The 17,565-nt window shown below is 35.6% G+C and overlaps 1 protein-coding gene across 1 annotated transcript; it reads left to right on the forward strand.

Annotated features, from left to right (window-relative positions):
• Positions 1-2,536: 2,536 nt before the first annotated feature.
• On the forward strand, positions 2,537-5,410 carry LOC137394479 (small ribosomal subunit protein bS1m-like). Its single transcript, XM_068081203.1, has 3 exons — positions 2,537-2,754; positions 3,952-4,163; positions 4,344-5,410. The coding sequence occupies exons 1-3, from the start codon at positions 2,545-2,547 to the stop codon at positions 4,495-4,497; spliced, it is 576 nt and encodes a 191-aa protein (XP_067937304.1). The 5' UTR covers positions 2,537-2,544; the 3' UTR covers positions 4,498-5,410.
• Positions 5,411-17,565: the final 12,155 nt, after the last annotated feature.

Genomic DNA, 17,565 nt, shown 5'->3' on the forward strand with positions numbered 1-17,565 from the left:
TCTGCAAGTCGCGCGTCATATTGTCCTAACGTGAAGCATCTCACGCTTCTTTTTATTTATACCTAATAGGTTTTGTCATCAATAATAACGCCAAATCGACAACCGTGTTGCCGAAAAGTATTAACCAATTCGCCTTGCTCAGAGAAACACAACTCGAGCCAGACGCTTTTGGCAACTGACATTTGAGAAATTATGATACTCTAGTAACTCTACACCCACTCTACATACATGTACAGTACATGTTTTTTGTAATCTTCTCACGTTTTGAAGGCTTAGGCCTAGCATTAGCATGATATAACACAACAAAATTTAAAACTAAAGCAATGTATAACAGATCAGCAAAACTTGATATTTATGATATCAATGATATACAGCCCTCCATGGTGGGGCTGTACATCATTGATGATATGTTTTTATCATAGCTTTGGACAAATTCTGTATCACTTTGTATTGTGTGCTATTATAAGCACCTTTCTGGTAGTTCTACATGTTACACAAACGGAACTAGAGTCAGGATTTGCTTGTCAATGTTATATTTGGTAAAAATAATTCAAAGTTTTGTTTGCCCACAAAATGTGTCTTTGTTGACATAACTTCATTCTATACAGTAGAATACTGCAGCTGATATATAAGACATTTTTTGTACTTGTTCTTGATTAATCATCAAATGAATTTACAACTTTCTAGAGTTCATGCACATGTAAAGTATATCCAAGCATGCAAATAGAACAAAGTACATTTAAAGCGTAAGTGGGAAATGGATAGACAAATCTGCAGCTTTCAAAGACATTTATTACTGCTAATCCAACAGTATTATAGCTACTAACCTGCTCCATATGAGTTATAGCATTACATTGTTTAAAGGTTACAGAAAGCAGCTCAGCTGTATCCACTCAACATTCGAGTGCTGGTTCATTGAACCAAAACTATTAATTTCAGTGGTACTAACCATCTAATTAAATGAACATTTTTTGCTTTATTAATTCAGTTATATGCTCATGTTGTTCCTTTTTTGACAATTTAATATATTATGTGTTTTTGTGAGTTACTTAATTGTTGGTTTGTAGCTTCTAAATTTCTTTATCTGTAAAAGTTAACTTCTCACAAAATCTGATCAGACTATGGCGATTTATAACTCATCCATCTTTAAAAATTTGTTGAATAAAGAACAAGGAAAATTAGTTTCAAAACATGCTTAAGGATAGGCTAAAAGCTCTGATGGATATTTTTCAACAAAAGGAAAACAGAAATACAATTATTCAGCCTAATGTCAGACTTTCTATACCTTTATATAGCAATAACAAATAGACCAGGGTTGCATTATCAAGGCATGCTATGTATTACAAATCAACAAGAATAAAAGTGCTTGGTACTGAATTTGGTACTGAATTTGGTACTGAATTTGGTACTGAATTTGGTACTGAATTTGGTATTGAATTTGGTACTGAATTTGGTACTGAATTTGGTACTGAATTTGGTACTGAATTTGGTACAGCATCTCAAGATTTGTTGAAGAAGTTTGCAAAGTTGTTTTTTAATGGTTTTTATTGTAAGATGGCCATCTTTGCATATTGTGAGGATACATGTAGTGCATAATTTGTTTAGTATTAAAGCTTCTAAAGGGATGTCTCTGTTTTGGCTGACTAGTATGAGGGGTTTGTAAAACTGCTACATGCAAGTACAAAAAACTTTGCTCATTTCAACTGTCTCTACCGCTATAGGAAAACCAATTTAGAATTCTTAAAAGCAGCGGTTACAGTCACCGGTATACATCGCCTATTTGTCTCTAGTTACCGGTTCACTACTCCCTCTTCATCTGACAACTTACAAACTTAAGTGCTAGCAACCGGAAAGCTTTGTATTGACTACAAGTCTACTATAATTTTCAGTGTGAAATTCAATTTGCGATTACTTCTCTTTTTGACGAAGCGCTAAGCAGTAAACTCAACTTGACAATTGCTGTTAAACTTGTAAATTTAACTCAAATATTTAGAAAAATTTTGGTTATATTTATTCAGCACAGAACACTTTTTGATGAACTTGTATTTAGCATAGTATTCTTATTATACAATGATTTATGTGTTATGTCACATCTTATATAATTTATGAAAGCTGTCAAAAGTGAGAGCAAGAAGAAGAATATCACTGGTAGCACTGGTATTGTCTACTATCCTTTCTTGTAAAATTGTATTTTGCAAGCTGAGCCATAACTTCAGAGTATGTAAAAGTTTTAATATTTTTAACAATTTGAAAAGTGTCACGAAGAGGTCCTTTTCTGGAGTGTTATAGCTTTGCCAGATGGCCCGGAAATGATTGCAGTTGTGCTCTCCTGCGTAAGTGGCGACCTTGCGTGAGTTAAACTACCGACGAATCGACATTATTTTAAGCGGGCCAGCAGTAAAGCAGCGGTATTCGTAATCGTTCGTAAATGCAACCCGAGTGTCGTTGAAGCGCAGTGTGTAGTGTGCAGGTTAAAGCTTGCTAAGCATGATCTCAAACTTCACGTAGCATACTCTTGCTAATTGCTGGACTTGGCTTAGCTCGATGATGTTTGCCGGCGCAAAAGTTACTTTGTTTTCTATTCAACGAGTCATTGGTGTGACTGTTGGCAATATATCTAGACAATTTACAGCATCTGCTACAACTTTTTGTGAGAATGAATCACATACCGACATAGAGCCCGAAACTAGAGGTTTTTTAAAAGCTCAAAAAACTTTACGTGCAATACTTGACAGTGAAACGCCATCACCGCAGGTTCGAATGAATATATATTTAATATAAAAAAATGTATTTTCGTAAACGCTCTACTTGAAATTGTCAAGTAATAATCATGGGTGACACATAGGGTGACAAATCTTAGACTCTAAATCTTAGACAAATCTTAGTCTCAAAATCTTAGAGTAGAAATATAATGGCATAACAGTTTAATGTGCTTTTGTTGTACACCTGGGTTCGTAGTTATAATAATAATAGTAAATGTGAATCCTTCGTGCACTCACATGGAGCTTTATCGCCAAGTTGCTCCAACAATAAAGCATATTATAAGGTTTACAAGTTTGAAACTATATATAGATTTACATTTTAGGAGTTTTAAATTATGTGAACTGTAAAAGGCATGCCAATTGCCTAATATGTTCTAAGATCTTTTTAAAGCCACGCCTTTAGTCTTTTAAAAAGAAGAAAACTAGACTTAACTTTTTTAATTTGAAGACTGAACAGTAATATGTGCTTTGTTTACATACTTGATGATCTGTAACAGCAAACTAGATTGCTAAGTATTATTAGCTCATAAAAAGAAAGCCCTATACGTACGTCGTTTTCATTTTAGACTTATATAATATATAAAACAAGTACACTAATTAATTTTTGTGCGACCCGGTACTGATTGATCCACGAACGGGTACCGGTCCGTGCCCGGTGGTTGGGGACCACTCTCTTAGATGGTTTCAGGCTAGCTTAAATCAGACCTATCACAATGATTTTGTTGTCTGCCAAAAAGCAAACAACCTGTTGTTATGCCAAAAATTCTCAACACGTGAATGTATTGACGTACCCATATCAGTTTAAGACAGTGAAATAGCCTTTAGAGAAAATTGTTTACTATGATTGTTCACTTGCTATGTTGCTACAAAAAAGGGTACTTGCTTTATCTTTTATAAGTTTATTTATTCAGCCGAGGGTGTTTCTTGCTATAAATTGTTACCTCCTGCTATTTGAGACATATTGCTATTGTGATTATAATCAGTGAAAGTGGTTGGGCAGAAAAGGCCTTCTGAAGAATGACTAAAGTATTGTTGTACGCCAAACCAGATAGTGTTGGTAACTTTGCTGAATCTCATAAAGCTGATCTGGCTGGTGTACCATTTGGCTAAGGCTTAATGTTAGGCAAGTATCATATGGTTCTTTGTTGGTATTACATCTGTTCTTAATCAAACTTATTTTATAATTTAGCATGTCGCAAGCCCTCCCAGAGAAGCAAAGAGTTTTGCGGAATTATTTAAGCAAAGTCCAATGGTGAAGTTAGGTAACTTTTCAAATCAGACCGTGATTGGAAAGATTGTAGCGCGTGTAGACAATGAACTATACATCGACTATGGAGGAAAGTTTGACTGTGTTTGCCGAGTGCCGCAGCCGAAGAGCGCAAAGTGGTCAAATTCTTCCAGGTATAGGCATTACATGCCAAGTTAATGAATTCTGTGACTTGGTGCGTGACGTGATTGACTTGTGACTTGAAAATGTATTCTTGGTCCAGATGAACTTTATGAGTGTCCTTGATAATTATTACTTATGGCTTTCCTGTGTCTTCGTTGCATGTATTAGCTAAAGCTTGTTTGGCATTGCAGGGAGGATGTGTACAAAGTTGGTTCAAATGTGGTGATTAAGGTGAGAGATCATGAAATGGCAGCAAGGTTCATGGGTTATGACACCGATCTGACTCTTCTTGAAGCCGATGCACAACTAGTTGGGATAGCATTTGGGGAAAAAGACAGTGCTTAAAAGACCTGGTTTGCTTTAAGGCAGACACAGTCCTTATTTGGTACAGTCTAGGTGACAATACGAAGGTAGTTCTTGGGTATTCATGATGGAAAACATTTGACTAAGACTTGCAGTTTGGTCAAACCGATGTAATCCTTTGATGGTGTTGCTGTGTCATAGTTCATCAGCTTAACCATCACTGTATATAACCATCGCTGTATGCTGTTTGACCTATTGACAATTATGGAATTGTGTTTTCACATATCCTCATGAATCTATCGGGCATTTGATAGCATACAGGTCTTGTACTGGTGGTGCAAATTTTGTTTTACCTGTGGCCTATTTGAGGTAGAGCATTCTAGAGTAACATCCAATCTCATTTTAGTATATGGCAATCTATTTATGACCATGAATAGTAGAATAATACCATTAATTCTGCTCGAATAATAGAGAAAAAAAGCAGCTGTGTGTTTGTATTGCAAGTTTCAAGGGTACGTTTGTAGCTAGAAAATCTCTTTTTAGCTACAAACAATTTGGCTAAACTAGTTTACTAATCATCATAGCTAAGCACCATGCTAGTTAGTGTTAGGATATCACATATATAGGTTAAGAATATAATGATTTTTCCAACTACTTACAAAATTTTTGTAATATATAACGATGCTTTCAACTGCAAAGTGGTATATAACTATATGTACATATTTTTGGAATTGTTCTCTTTATATTGTTGTATTAACTACATACATTGTTGTCTAACCCACACAACCTATTGACTTCACTCTAGTTAAATGCATGTTCTTGCAAGTCAGAATGGCATGTTTTTTGTACTTACTCATTTTATTCAAATGAAACTTTCCATTTTGAATATCTGTGTTTACAGCCACGCCGGCTATTATACCAATTAAGGATTTCCATACTTAGCATTTGTTAAGGTCTTTTAAACTCTTTTACTTATCATGAATATTTAGGAACAGCTTCTACTTAGTAAATGTCATTATAATTGTTGTCTATACGTAATTACGCGGAGAAAGTGCTTTTGTATTTTCTGGAAAAAACATTTGAACAAAGACTTGGCTCATATTTTCAAACGAGTTGAAGGGCAGTTATTGTCCAAACAAGGTGGGAAACCACATTAATTAGCATTCACCCATTCCATAAAAATGGTTAAAGTTACTTCTTGAACAGAATGTATACAAATATACTAAATAAATCACCTCATTTATAAATCTTACATTAGCGTATATAGCAGAACCTTATTTTATTATTTTACAATGAGTAAACTAATACTTGATACAGTTAATACATAACGTATCATTGACCTGTCGGTAGGTTGCTTTGGTACCAGCGAATTTTAAATGCAAATATTTGCCTGCCGTTAAATGTTACACTTACATTATTTAAAAACTTACATAATAGGCTGTGGGCGAGCAGGCAAAAGAGCTCTAGATATGATGTTCCGTTAGCACCCCCTTTCAGTGGCAATTTCTGCAGTGATTTAGACTGATTTTGGTATGGAGACTTCAAAACTGAAGAGTTGCTGTAGCTGTCATTCTCACTTCTATGAAAAGATTCTTAAAAAATATTTTTTAGGATTTATCTCTCCTGTAAATATGATTCTTTCCATAGAAGGATCAGATTTAAAACTTTTTAATTATTTTACAGTGATTTAGGATGTCAGTGGTAAAGTCAAAATTCATGTTCTATCTATTTTCTAACATTCCATATCCTACGATTATTACATGTAAACTATATACTCATGTGTATCATACATGTATATGGTTTAATAGCTTTATTTTACAAAAAAATTCAAAACATGATAATTATGCTTTATAACCTGACACTGATAAATCATAGAAAATAATAAGAACACTGCAAGCACTGTGAACATGGTGGTTATTATTAGTAGTATTATACATGTAAGTAGCTAATATCAAGTCTTACAAAACGAGCTGGGATATTTCAAAATATCTCATATCCCAACTATTTGTTCAATATGTTGAGTTCTTAGTCATTGTCTTCACCATCCGCATCCTCTTCCACTGCTGCTCCAGTTTTATTTCAGTGCATGCATGGCAAAGCTCTGTGTAACGCAGCTTTGCCATGGTACCGGCACATCAGTTCCCTCGGCAGTTGGATTTTTGACACTCGCATAGAACTGCTTGTATAATATCAGGTGGGGCAATGATTCTGGTACGACACTTTACTGCACACTCATCATTTTTTACCTAGTATCCACCCATGTAAAGAAGGAAATGGTGCAGTGGCAAGTTGTGTTGTTGCCTTTTTCCATATACAGTACATGTAAGTAGCCGCTACACAATTGGCACCATGCACATGTTATTTCAAAGGTTAAAGGCAGGGAGGGACTGACTTGCCCTAGACCTGCACACAAAAATCCTGTACCTTAGTCATTTGAAGTTCGTGTCATTTTCCTGGGTGCTATCTTCTTGGCCATAGAGTCTGCGTGTGTAAGTCTCACAGAGAGAATAAAGTTGCTCCGAAACTTAAATGATTCTCAGAGTCCTTTCATTGCCTGCTGAAGGTCGAGTTCTGTTTGGATGAGTTTCTTATGACTCTTTTTCCCTTTGCCTGCAAAGGATAAACTGCATCACTACCAAAGAAACTGCAAACCTATGAGATTTTCACATTGGTAGATTATCTCCGAGCTTAGTAGCCATTGCACTGACATCTAATAGCCCCTTCTCGTCTCTCTGTCAAATAAGAAAAACAGTCAGCAATTAATATTCTTATCAAGGGAAAGTGCCATGATAGCGATGCTTATGTCAAAAGATTCGATCACCACCTGTGAATAGTCATTAGCAGCATGAGATGCATGTAGCACGAGACAGGATCTGCCTCCTGTTAATCGCAAGCCAAAGTAGGCGGCTCCATAGTAGTGGGTTGAGCATAAGGGTTAATATCAAGCCGGTAGCATGATCTTGTTGTTGCAGTCTAGATTATCAGAGTATCATGCTTGGTTGTATTGTAGTCTCCCAGTGTAAAACGATGAATGCAAAGATCACTTATTTGTTGCTTCTAGACTTTACAGAGGCTCTTCAGTTTGATATCTTCACAGCTTTATTACTAAAATGAAGATTGCTTTGTAGTTTCTTATCACCTTTTGCTTGACTACTCCCCTTGATTCTATTCTTGCAATAGCTGTCTATCACAAAATCCACGCAAGCAGCCTTTTACTTCTTAGCATGAGCAATAAGCACATCAAGAATGATATCAGCAAGTTGAACGAATGGCACTGGTAGGCAGAGCTTGAATAAGCGCCATGGCATCCATAAGGATGACCCTCACATCTTCAATAGCTTGAGGTCACTGCATTCACGGTAGTTTGATCATGTCTGCCATAGATATGAACCAGTCCTTTGAGAAGGCTTCTAACTCGGCCTGCTTTTGGGAACCTGGGCTGTAATATCCAAAAACTACAGTTAATGGCACAGCTCTCTGCTTGTCCCTTTACATGAAAAGTTCCAAGACACTGTAGGTAAGTAGTGAACAATCTTAATTCTGTCGAGGCACGATGAACCAAAATTTTCACCGCTTAAACAGTTGTGTATCGAGCATGACGCAGATATACTCGTCTTAACACTTGTTATGAAAGGCCATCTATAAAGCAATCGCATCTTGATCAAAGTGCTATAAAGTACGCATTCTTTCTGTTTGATGGCAGCAGCATTCAATCCATCTGCATATGTAGGCAGGCGCACCCGCTCACAAAATTAGCAAGTTGTTTACCCGAAACCAGTGTCTGAAGTGGTGAGAGATTCTTGGGGGTACTCTCTGTCATGCCAGGAGGGTAGTGTCCAGGGCCGTTGGCCCTGCTTGCCGCTCACAGGGTGAGTCTGAAAAGGGCGCTGCACCCTCTCAGTAGAGGGGGGTCCGGGGGTACTCCCCGGAAATTTTTTTAGCATGAATGCCCCTAAATTATGCTGAATTCCATAACTTAAAACCCTGTGTTGTGTTCAGTAAGAAATTAAAAGTGGGCTTAGCTGCACAACCTGTGTGCTCTATCACTATGGAGACTTCAGGTTGTGATGTAAGTCAAAAGACCCTATGGACAGTCTACACAGACCCCAGACACAAGACAGTCCCATTTCCAAGCCACCATGAATATTATTACATGATAAGCTCAGTCACTCACTATTTTTTTAAATACAGACTATAAATTCATGACAGTCACTAATTCTTACTCACCTTTAAAGAAGTTATCTATTGGCCCATGCTGTTTCATTATGAATTGAAAGAAACAAAAAAACTAGTATAATAAGCAAGAATTTATTCAAAACTACCATCCAAAACACAAAAGAAGAATCCAAGCAATGATTAATCTTAAGCTATTCGAGGGTTCCACAGGGCGGCTGACACAGGGTCCCGTCGATTGTATCGGTTGATAGAAAACTGATCGGTTCTCAGGTTTTTAACAAAACAATCTAGTTGATCCGCTATAATAGCAAAAAAATGACTGAAGAAATTAAAGATTAGTAGCGTGATTCTCTCGTCCCAAAAACGCGCACTGTTTTCGCGGTAATGAACTCGAGCTAATATAAGTTCGGAAAGAAAAGGAAAAAAATGTTGTGTGAATATTTCACTTCATTCCGGTTTTACCGCATTTAATAAGATATGGGCAACCTAATAGGAGGGGGTACGCGTCCTAGGGAGTACTCCCACTAATTCTTCTTAGGGGTACGCCGTACCCCCCCCCCCTCCCCCCATTTCGAACACTGCCCGAAACCATGCTTGAGAGGAGTTTTAAACAGTTGTGGGGGACATAGTTGCTTGTAGGGAGATATGATGCCAATCATTAGTACCGTACCAATACAAGTTCCTCTGCAAAACAATACCAGTCACTGCTTATCAATTACTTAATTATAGCCGAAGCAACTGAAGAAATCAAATCATAAAATTATTTACGGGATAAATGGACATACCAGCAGACACAGTTTTGGCCACATGAAGGACAGCTTTGCCAGTACATGTAGTTGATTCGTGTGAGTAGTACCGCACCTTTTCACTAATCATGCATATATGTTCAAATATAGGTCTTGATGCATATAAGTGGACAGCAGAATTGGATCTTGTGATTTTCTTTGGTGGTTCATCTTCATCTCGACAAGGTGTATCATGAGCAGCAGGTTTCCGACTGTCTTCATGTGGCTAAATGATTGCCAGGACAACATTGACTGAGAAAATCACTATCACTTAATTAGCTTAAACCAGTAAACTAGAGTGAATACATGCATGATTGGTCCATTTGATAAACAAGGGCAAGACTAATGGTTAATGCCTGGCTGGATTGGAGTTTAATTATTTTTTAAACTGAATACAAGCATCTTTATCAGTAGTCACCACTACTGTTTTGTACAGATTACAATGTCAGCATTCCTTCCATCTTAATAATGATTATTAATTATGTGTAATTAAATTACATAATAATTATTTTATAGAATAATTATAAGTCATCTCACCTTAAATGTTTGAGTAGTAAAGTATTTTAAGTCTAAAAAAAATACTCACCTCACTGTGTTTTTTCCTAGCAAGCTCAATCTTGCTGTTGTTAGTCAGTCTCTCACTAACAAAAGCAGCAACATTGAGCTTGCTGTTATTAGTCAGTCGGGGCGTGTTCGATTCATAGCATGCTCTGTGAATCTGAGACCCCTTGCAGACAAGTTTAAGGTATACACCATTGGAAACCGACCTTTCATGCTCTTTAAAAAGTGTTTTTCCAGTTTTCTAGACAGTGACTAAGTGTTTGACTTGCGTGCTTAGTCAATATTTATCAAATTAATTTTTTGAGAACCATTTATGTGTGCTACACAAGCCATGTCAAAGCTCAAACCATGAATGCATGACAAGAAAATAAATTACAGCAGACGATGCTTTGACCTTGATCTTTGTAACAAATGGAAAACTGTGACTCACTCCGTAAAGAGTCAATTACATTTCAGTGTGAAAGGAGACAACTCCTTAAAATGGAAAAATTCTCTTACTAGTGGTGATGGTAGGCATGGCAACGCATTGGATATGAATTCTATACCATCAAATCTATCTACCAAGTAGAAAAAAATGCCACTGAAAAGAGGTGCCAAAAGATGCAAGGTAAACTGCCTTGGCCCATGGCCTATAACTGCAGGTTGATTAGGCATACAAATATACTAGCTTACCAGTTCTCAAAATTTGTCTAACAAATTTCTGATTAGAAGGGAATGAATAATTCCACAAACAACTATTATTGTTAAAAACAATCACCAAACAAATTCAGGTGTTTGAATATAAATACATGTATATGTTTTCAATAACAGCATTAAAGCTTACACATGTACATGTATAATGGGTAGTAACACTGCTTCAATCTTTTCTCCAACCGTGGCTTCAGACAGATGGACACAGCTCTTATAGTAACTACTATGTGTTGTATCTATCATTTTCTTATTCTCTGAACACAAGCTGTTGACACAATTTAGTAGCTGCTGCTATCATATATTTTACAACTAGTCTTTAATATAAAGGGCTAAGTCGTTATATATTAAACATGGTATATAACTTCAGCATGTTGTGTGAATACACTAAGAGCATGTATTCCTTGTAAATTTGTGGGCTATTAAATTTATGAAGCAGATTCTACTTAGAAGTTGTTTAGAAGCTAGTAAACTACAGTTAAATTAGTATGTTATTATGGTTACTCTGAACTTATACTCTAATCAATGGTTTATGAAAACGATGCGAATTCCTATTTTCTAATGACTAGCACCATTTAAAAGACGTACATTTGGCCCCGCTTTTTTGGACTTGACTTACCCAGATTTTCAATTGTCTGGACACCATCCCTGGTTCAAACAATTGTCTGGTGTGGCTGAGTCTGTGTGAATTGGCTCTCACGACAGACACAAGCAACGCGTGTGTGAGTTTCCAACCAGAGTGTTGCGCTGTAATTTTTGTCTGTTATTATTACTGTTATTAGTATTATACTGTACTCTATTACAGGTATAAGCATATTTTACTATATAGGCCTACTGTATATGCGTATTGTAGCCTAGGAGTGTGAGACAATATAGGCTTTTTAATGTACAGTATTCAGTTTCCAATGTCCTGATATGGCCCAGTCTGTATTAATACAGGCAAATGAGGGTCATCTGTATTACATTTGCACATGCTGTATTTTATCAGATATCTTAACGGTTTATTTTTCTGTGAAACAATTGCAATACTGTGTTTGGTTAGTTATACATGGTTCTCAGATTTCTCGCTACTAGAATCTCATGTGTAAGTGAGTACTTATCATGAGTCATGGTGACTGTAGACCTTGTCAGCGTCATCCGTTTATGCTGGATTATTATGATTTCTCTCAGTCAGGTGGCTAATAACCCAGATCAGTATTTAATTATTGTTATTTTGTGTTCCGTGTTGAGTTAAAATGGTCGATAGCAAAAGAAAAAAGAAATGTCACAAGTGGCTCATGAACATAATCACATCACAAGACAGATTGGGTTGCAGTTTTTTCAAAAAATTAAATACAAGTTTTATCACAGTAGCTACAAAAAAATTTTCATTTTTCATACCGGATTTGTTTAATTAAACCACAATTATAGCTCATCAATAAGTTAGAATTGTAAGTCGCAGGTAGGTATTAGCATTACTAGAACAAGGCTGCAGACAGGGTGGCATAGAAAGAGACCAAGTAGCCAAGCCAATCAATCAAGAAGAATTGTCATTTGGCTAGGAGGTAGCATTTTAGTACATGTATATCTACTAGAGATTCATGTGATATTGGAAAATAGAAAGGGTACTGCTGGTTGAGAAATTCAATATTAGCAGTCAAATGGCACTGCGGTGCAGTAGGATAACTGCAATGGTAGCTGCAATGGTAGCTGTAATGTACTGGGTGTTGTTATGTACAACAAACAGCAATAATGAAAGGAAAAGATTATATGTTTATATCTCTCTCCTGCAATAAGAGAAATGCAATGTTAGAAGTAAAATGGCAAGCTGCTGTGTAATATACACAGTTTGAAAGTTAGTTGTGTTGAATGTAGGATGGTTTTGACAGCAATCTGTAACCAAAATGAAGAAATGGGTCATGATCACAGAAACCATGGTTAAGTCGGGTGTGTGAGATTTAGAGTTATCCACACTAGCAAAAATAGAAAATTCTTAGTTATTTTGCAAAAAATATTTGATTCCAGCTTAATTACAGCAGATTTTATGGTCAATAAACTGAATGCATGTTTACCATTAGTGCAAAAACAAAGCTTTGAGAAAACTGGTGTTAAAGTTTGAGAAAATAAATCCAATGCCCAATTTTGTTTACATTTTAAAACATCATAGCAACCAATATCAAGAAGTTGTAATATTTATCTAGATTTTGTATTTATATGCAAAAAATTATGCTGAATTTAAAAATCTAAACAGATTTTAGTTGGTTGTCCCACGACCAAAAGAGCGGGAGCGAAGTTTGAGAGTTTTTATGATAAATGCATGTGCACACAACTTACGAAAATTATTCATCAACAATGAAACGAACCCTTGTCTCAAAATCTCATCAACAAATTTAACCATCGTTTTGTGGAGTCGTTAAAGTATAATAACGATACAAAACACATATAAGCCTATTTAAATATGTTACCAAGTCTGTAAATTGTCGACATTCTCTTAAAACTTACCCATCTGAACGGATTATACACAAATAAACGAATTAATTTGGCTGAAATTCTTCACAAAACGCTTGACAAGCTTGGTTTAATATAAGTGAAGACCGGAAATCCAAACGCTGAGCGACAGAGAATAGAACGATTAAGTCGTGCGCATTTCACGGAAAAATAACATGCACATTTCACCAGTCTATAGCATTGTCGAATTGCAGAAGGTTTCTGTAATTAACATAGGAGTACTGAAATCGTTTCATTTTTGCCGATTTCAAAGTAACTGACATTTTAGATACTTTTGAGTACTTTGGTATTCTAACTGATGTCCAACGCAGTGTAAGTAAAGGAAATGACGATGATGTTTTTTTTCTAACGATCCTTATGAGGTTATTACAATATTTAATTATAAGTTTGGATGACTACAGAACAATGACTACGGAGTACAGATTTTCTAAAAATCTGTTTAAATATCACAACTTTTTGATATTGCTAGATATGACATTTTGAAATGTAAACAAAATTGTGCATTGGTTTTATACGGTATTATTACTATATTAATAATATTGGTTATTCTAATGATCTCAGTGCATTTTACTTCTAATATTGGCCAATATTGCATTTCTCCTATTGCAGAGAGAAAAATATAAACATATAATCTTTTCCTTTCATTATTGCTGTTTGTTGTATATAATAACACCCACACCCAGTAAATTACAGCTACCATTGCAGTTATCCTATCGCGCTGCAGTGCCATTTGACTGCTAATATTGCATTTCTCAACCATCAGTACCCTTTCCTTTTTCCAATATCACTTTGGTCGTGGGCTGTATGACAGTGGAATTTCTAGTCATACAAATAGCTGTATATCTATAAGAAAGTGTAGGCCTAAAACTTAATTTTGCAGATATTAAAAATGGCTTGGCAGTACCGTGATATTGGGCACAGCCGTAGTATCATCAACAAAGTCTTTAGAAAAATAATAACAGTAACATATTGCCCAACATCGGTCACTATATACTTTGATCTTGTAAATTCAAATGGTTATTCTTATAATTAAATCTTAGAATAATCTTATAAAATCGAATAATCATTCTTATAATTAAATAATGTAATAATCTTATAAGAATTGTTAGAAAAATATCATCTTCATTTCCTTTACTTTAACTGCTTTGGACATCAGTTGGAATACCAAAGTACTCATTATAAATGTCCAAAATGTCAGTTACTTTGAAATCGGTAAAAAAGAAACAATTACTTTTCAGTATTTCTACGTTAATTACAGAAACCTTCGGCAATTGGACGATGCCATAAGCTAGTGAAATGTGCACGCTTTTCTTGTGAAATGCGCACGACTTAATGGTTCTACTCTCTGTTGCACGGCCTTATCGGCGTTTTGTTGGCCGGTCTTAATTTTGATTAAAAAAGGCTTGCCAAGTTTTAATGGCAATTTTAAGCCAAATTAATCTGTCTATTTATGTATGAACCGATCAGATGGGTTAGTTTTAGGATATTTTCTATAAATAATAAAGACTTCCCAACTAACAACGACATTCCTGGGATGTTCCGTAACGTTACGCTGAAATAACGTTCCAAACAAACATTGTCATAACGTTCTACAAACGTTATTTGATGATCATTGTAGAATTATGTTCCAACAATGTCGCAGGAACGTTGCATAGAATGTTGTGCAAAAATATTATCATAACGTTCAGCAGAATGTTACAGGAATATACTTTGCTAACGTTATCATAACGTCGTTAGAGAACATTATTAATGAATGTCCCAAGAAGGTCCCAGGAACGTTACTCTGGAATGTTCAAGTGCAAACATTCATGTAACATTGGCTTGCAATGTAACTAGAATATTATGGTGTGACATCATATTTAACTTCAAATGAATGTTCTAGGAATGTCCCAAGAACGTTACTCTGGAATGTTCGAGTGTTAACATTCATATAACATTAGCTTGCAATGTAGTTGGAATATTATGGTGAGACATCATATTTACATTCAAATAATTGTCCCAGCAATGTTTCAGGAATGTTACTTTTGAATGTTCGAGGGTTAATGTTAATATAACTTTGGCTTGCAATGTAGTTAGAACATTATGGTGTTACATCAATTGTACTTTCAAATGAATTTTGTAGCAATGTTTCAGGAATGTTACTTTTGAATGTTTGAGTGTTAACATTCATATAACATTGGCTTGCAATGTAACTAGAATATTAGGGTGTGACACCATATTTAACTTCAAATGAATTTAGTAGCAATGTTTCAGGAATGTTACTTTTGAACGTTTGAGTGTTAACATTCATATAACATTGGCTTGCAATGTAGTTGGAATATTATGGTGTGACCTCATATTTAACTTCAAATGAATGTTCCAAGAATGTCCCAGGAACGTTACTCTGGAATGTTCAAGTGCAAACATTCATGTAACATTGGCTTGAAATGTAACTGGAATATTATTGGGTGACATCAAATTTAAATTTAAATAATTGTCTCAGCAATGTTTCAAGAATGTTACTTTTGAATGTTTGAGTGTTAACATTCATATATTTAGGTTGCTTTGGAGATGCAATGTTGGTGGAATTTTGTATAGCTTAAGGAAAAAATATTGTCGACGGTTATGCTCGGTACATTATAGTAATGTTGTACGCAATTCATTAGAGGATCATTCTGTGAAACATCAAAATGTTAGAAATTGTCTACCCAGTTACACCCAATTAATGTTCTGGACGAAAACGTTCCTGGGGTGTTAGCTAATATATTTGAGGCAACATCATGGAAGGCATGCTTGTGGAATATTCTGTAACATATATTTCCATGTCGTAGGAATTTTGCACCAGATCATCTGCTCAATGTTCCATAATGGTGAAACGCCATACTGTTTCGAATATATTAGAAAACAATATGTGAATGTTTACACCCAAACATTTCAAAGTAGCAATCCTGTAACATTGCTGGGACATTCAATAACAATGTTTTGTAATAACATTATAATAACGTTAGCAAACCTTTTCCTCTAACTTTCTAGCTAAAATGGTACAAAAACGCATGATTTAATTTTTGGAAGTTGTCACCCTTTCATAACAAAAACTATTTAAAATGATGCAAATTAAAGATTTTATAGATTTTTTATTACAGATATAGAAACAAACAAAATAACGATAAACAATAATGATAATTTTGAATGATTTATGTAAATGAATTGAAAAGTAACTACAAATTTCAATTTTCGCACTTCATTAGACATATCGCAAAAATGACTAGGGTCCATTAAGCTTTCTGGGTGCAGTATAGTGTCATACCATGATGCGACAGTGTGAGTTCATCGCAACTGATCGCCCCGCCACAAGTATGGTTGGTTTCAAGTGTTATGTGCTAGTCTATTTTACGATAGATTAAAGCTACGTCTGACTAGCTAACGAGTATGAAATCATTACTTTCGTGGAGCGAACCCAATGCTCAACGTGTCAACAACTTTTCTGTCTTTAAATTTTGTTTCAGCTCAACGAACCAACGCCAAAAGGAAAGCGATACGTATTAGCTAGAAATACTACTATATACTAATAAGTTGGAAAATCCCTATGTGGAATATTACGCAATGTTCCCCCAATATTGTGGGAATGTTATGCGAGATCATTTGCTAACATTCCAGCAATGTATTTCCCGCAATGTTGCTGGGATGGTGTGGGAAATACGTTCCAGCAAAGTATTTCCCACAACATTGCTGAAACGTTGTGAGAGTTACGTTCTAGCAATGTATTTCCCACAACGTTTCTGGAACATTGAAAATGTGTCTACAAATAATCTTGTGACAACGTTACGATGAAACGTTTCTGGGACTTTTTGGAACATCCCTGGAACGTTCTGGGAACGTAAAATTGTTAGTTGGGTTGGTAACATATTTAAGTAGATTTATATGTGTTTTGTGTCGTTATTATACTTAAAAGACTCCATAGAAAAATGATTAAATTTGTTGATGAGATTTGGGCACAAGGGTTTGGGACGGCCGATCATGAATTATTTTCGTGAGTTGTGTGCACATATGCATTTATCATAAAGCTCCCAAACAATCGCTTCGCTCGTTTTTGGTTGTGGGAAAACTGGTGAACTCTCAAGCTGATATAGTGTATAGTGTTTGTGTGTGGCCGTTGTCCTCTGTTGGGAAAACCTGTCACAATGCTTTAATACTAATCTTAAGCAAGTAAACATATAGGAGGTAGAAAATAATGCAGTTTTAGATGCCGCATGATTCATTTGCTAGCGTATTTAAAAGATACATTGTATGGTGCAAGTAAACCTGACCTGGCAGCATCCTATGGCATATCTGTTAAACTACCACTGTTACAGCACTCCTCTTACCATTGATTCTGGTGCTTGTTCTGCTACTGGTCCTGATAGCAAGCAGAATATAACATAAATATTTTTGATTT

This window comes from Watersipora subatra, chromosome 4 (assembly GCF_963576615.1).
Source record: "Watersipora subatra chromosome 4, tzWatSuba1.1, whole genome shotgun sequence".
Lineage (NCBI taxonomy): Eukaryota > Metazoa > Bryozoa > Gymnolaemata > Cheilostomatida > Watersiporidae > Watersipora > Watersipora subatra.